Raw genomic sequence first — 3,025 nt, forward strand, 5'->3', positions numbered from 1 at the left:
CTGGGCTCCCCAGGCTGCTCAGTCCAGCTCCTCAGCGCTCACTGTTTGCTCAGCTGAACGCTCAGCCGCAGGAATCATGAAGCTGGCCCTGTCTCTGCTGCTGGTCACTCTGGCCCTTTGCTGCTCTGATGGTGAGTGTCACGTCCACTCAGACACCATCACCGGGAAGGGCCCTTCTCCGGTCCAGGTGACTTACATCGGTGGGGGGACGGTCAGAATCAAACCTTTCCCGCCCTGTGGACCAGTCCCCAAAGCTCAGCACTCGGGGTATCCGATCCCGGGGCTCTGGAACTTCTACAGAAACCCCCACAGGCCAGTGTGGGCGGTCCCGTGGGAGGCCCCACTCCCGCCTGGTCTGTGTCGCAGAAGCTGCAGGACAGAGTCACCTTCTCGTGAGTCAGGGTCCCTGCCCCTGCAGCGCTGTGGCCTGGAACACAGGCTGCATCTCCCCAGGCCTCTCCTCCCTGGATCCCAGCGCCCAGGAGAGAAGCTGGGGCGATGGCGGAGAGGAAGTGGTCCGAGGCCGCCCTGTCTCACCGACGTCTCCTCCACCAGGGTCTCTAGGTGCCAGGTGAGCCCAAGCTGTTGGACTCCTAGGTTCAGACTCAGAGAATGTTCCAGCAGGAGAGGGCTCCACTCAAGAGGAGCAGTGCCGCCTGAGGCTTAGAGTGGCCAGTGTTTACGTTGCTCTGAGACACAGAGGCGCTCAGGGGCCCGACAGGCCCCCTTCTCCTCCTCCAGGGCCCAGCCAGGACGTGTAGAGCCAGTGGGAGCGCTAGGGCCGCAACTGCCCTTTTTCCAGGTGAATGTGGCCAGTGGCCAGCAATGCTGGGCATATCCTCACGCCCTCGGGGCTGAGCCAAGTCCTTAGGAGTCTCTTCCATCTGACTTTCTGAACCGGGTCCTCTCTCCCCACGTGACCTCTGACCTGATCCTCCACCTCCCTGCAGAGTGGCTGTCTCCCAGGTGGGAGGGGCCTGTGGGCACAGTCCCAGCTGCAGGCGCTGGCAGAGGCCTGAGGGTGAGGATGGAGAATCCAGACCCGGAAGTGGTTCCTGCAGGTCTCAGCACAACCCACTGGGTGGAAAGTCAGCCCCGTCCCTGCGCCCCCTCCAGGGGGTTCTGTCCTCAGGGCGGAACCAAAGAGCCAGTCGTGGTCTGAGCCTCAGCGTCAGGTGTGACACTCACAGACTTTCTTGGTTTAGCCCTGAGCCCTCTCTGTCCCATGACATGATCCCAGTGTTAGACTGAGCCTCCAAGGGCATCCTCCATCCCTTAGTAGCATTCTTCCCTCCTCTCCGCATTTACTGTCTCCCTCTGGGCCCTCTGCCAGGACCTGACCCTACCCTTCCCTGGAAAGACTGAGGGCTAACAGCTCCCTCCCCCAGTAGCCAGACAAAGGCAGGGGTGGCTCTACTGAGGGGCAAAGCTGAGGCTTTGAAATCCAGGGACAGTGACTGGGGCAAAGCAGGGGACTCTTGGGAAGGCCTGGGTGTACTTGGTAAAGGGAAGACTGACCAGGGGTGGTCACCTGTGCTCCATCCGGGCTCAGCTGTGTGCTTTGTGACCAGGCGCCAGTTAGGACTTGGGGGAGATGCCTTGTCCCTGGAGGAGCCCATCATTCCCTGGGTTTTCTGTCTAGATCTTGGGTCACAGCTCTTGGGGGAAAGTGACTTTCCTACATCAATTGTGTTTTTTATTCTTCTGCTCCAGCAAATGCAGAAGTGTGTCCAGAGCTTACTTCTGTAATGTCAAACTTCATGTTGTGGCCTAAAGAGCGCTTCAACAACCAGATTCAAAAATTCGATGCACCTGCTGCCGCTGTACAGGCCGCACTGCAAGGGAAGACATGCGTAGACAAACTCTCCCTGTGGGACCGAGTAGCACTTGCCCAGTTTGTGGTAACTTCATTGTCCTTTCTGCATAGAGGCTGCTGCTCAGCTGCATGGCCAGGAGGGAGGAGGGTGCTGCTCTGGGCTGCACAGGTGGGGGGGGCACCAACCCCTCTGTTCATCTCTGAGAGAGGGGCCTGTGGCCAAAGGTGGATGGTGACCCTGACGTGTTTGCTGCTGGCCCTGCACCGGGACCATTGAATCCCTACCTGCACCCTGTCTGCCCGCCGCCCCGCTGGCCTTTGCTGGTTGCAATGGCTTCCGTGTCTTGGTTTTGAGCACAAGTTGTGCCCGTGGCATCTCCAGGGGCAGCGGGACTGACGGCCCTTTCTCTCTGTGTCTATTTCAGGAGCTATTAAAGATCTTGTGTAACAAGCAGCTTATATAAACCTCACCTATGAGGGCCCCTGCTTTCACTGATGCCCTGACCTTCCCTGGAAAATGTAGAGGTTTCAACGTCTTGCTTCAATAAATCACTTGCCCTGCACGTCCCGCCTGTCTTGTTTTATCCCAGTCTCTGGCCGTGGGTGGGGGGCATCATGAGGGGGCCTTGGGTGGTGACAACAGTGCATCATACTGACCCATTGGGCAGTGACCTGGCGCCTGAGGGCACGGATCACAGAAGGAACATAGGTCAGGGCCCGGCCCGTGTCTCTGCACAGGCCTCCCAGGCCCAGGCCCTGCATGAGCCACGCAGGCTCCGCACCTCCATCCCCGAGGGGCCCACTCAGCCAGCCACACACATGAGAGCTCAGACTCCTTTCCAGCGGCTGCTGCCAGGCCCGCTGCTCACTGTGGTCAGGGGAGTCTGTCCCAGGGGCCAGGACAGGAGGCTGCGGTCTGTCACTCTCTGCCCAGACCCCAGGGTGCGGAGGCCCTGCTGGCTGTGCAAGTCCAGGGGGAAGCTCTTCCTGGCGGCTTCCCGCTGGGAGGCGGATGCAGTCCTTGTCTGGCTGCATGGGCTCCAGGGCCCAACGGAGCTGCCATTGCCCCTCCTTCCTGTGAAACCTCTGCCTCCTCCTCCCCCACATGTGGGATGGCAGAGAGCAGGCCCAGGAAATCCAGGGTTGTCGCCCCCACTCAGAATCCGTACCTTTATCACAGCTGCAAAGTCCCCATAGAGAAGAAAGGGA

At 59.9% G+C, this 3,025-nt stretch overlaps 1 protein-coding gene across 1 annotated transcript; it reads left to right on the forward strand.

The window, feature by feature from the left end:
• Nucleotides 1-2,379, forward strand: LOC106695160 (secretoglobin family 1D member 2-like). Its single transcript, XM_014448726.2, has 3 exons — nt 1-131; nt 1,714-1,901; nt 2,242-2,379. The coding sequence occupies exons 1-3, from the start codon at nt 77-79 to the stop codon at nt 2,278-2,280; spliced, it is 282 nt and encodes a 93-aa protein (XP_014304212.1). The 5' UTR covers nt 1-76; the 3' UTR covers nt 2,281-2,379.
• The last annotated feature ends 646 nt before the right edge of the window (nt 2,380-3,025 follow it).

This window comes from Myotis lucifugus, unplaced genomic scaffold, assembly GCF_000147115.1.
Source record: "Myotis lucifugus unplaced genomic scaffold, Myoluc2.0 scaffold_906, whole genome shotgun sequence".
In the NCBI taxonomy this organism is placed as follows: domain Eukaryota; kingdom Metazoa; phylum Chordata; class Mammalia; order Chiroptera; family Vespertilionidae; genus Myotis; species Myotis lucifugus.

Bases quoted from the DNA above. Each gene is read 5' to 3' on its own strand.
- LOC106695160 (XM_014448726.2), top strand. From the start codon at position 77: ATGAAGCTGGCCCTGTCTCTGCTGCTGGTCACTCTGGCCCTTTGCTGC. The intron at 132-1,713 runs GTGAGTGTCACG...CTTCTGCTCCAG, and splicing joins GGCCCTTTGCTGCTCTGATG to CAAATGCAGAAGTGTGTCCA. The intron at 1,902-2,241 runs GTAACTTCATTG...TGTCTATTTCAG, and splicing joins TAGCACTTGCCCAGTTTGTG to GAGCTATTAAAGATCTTGTG.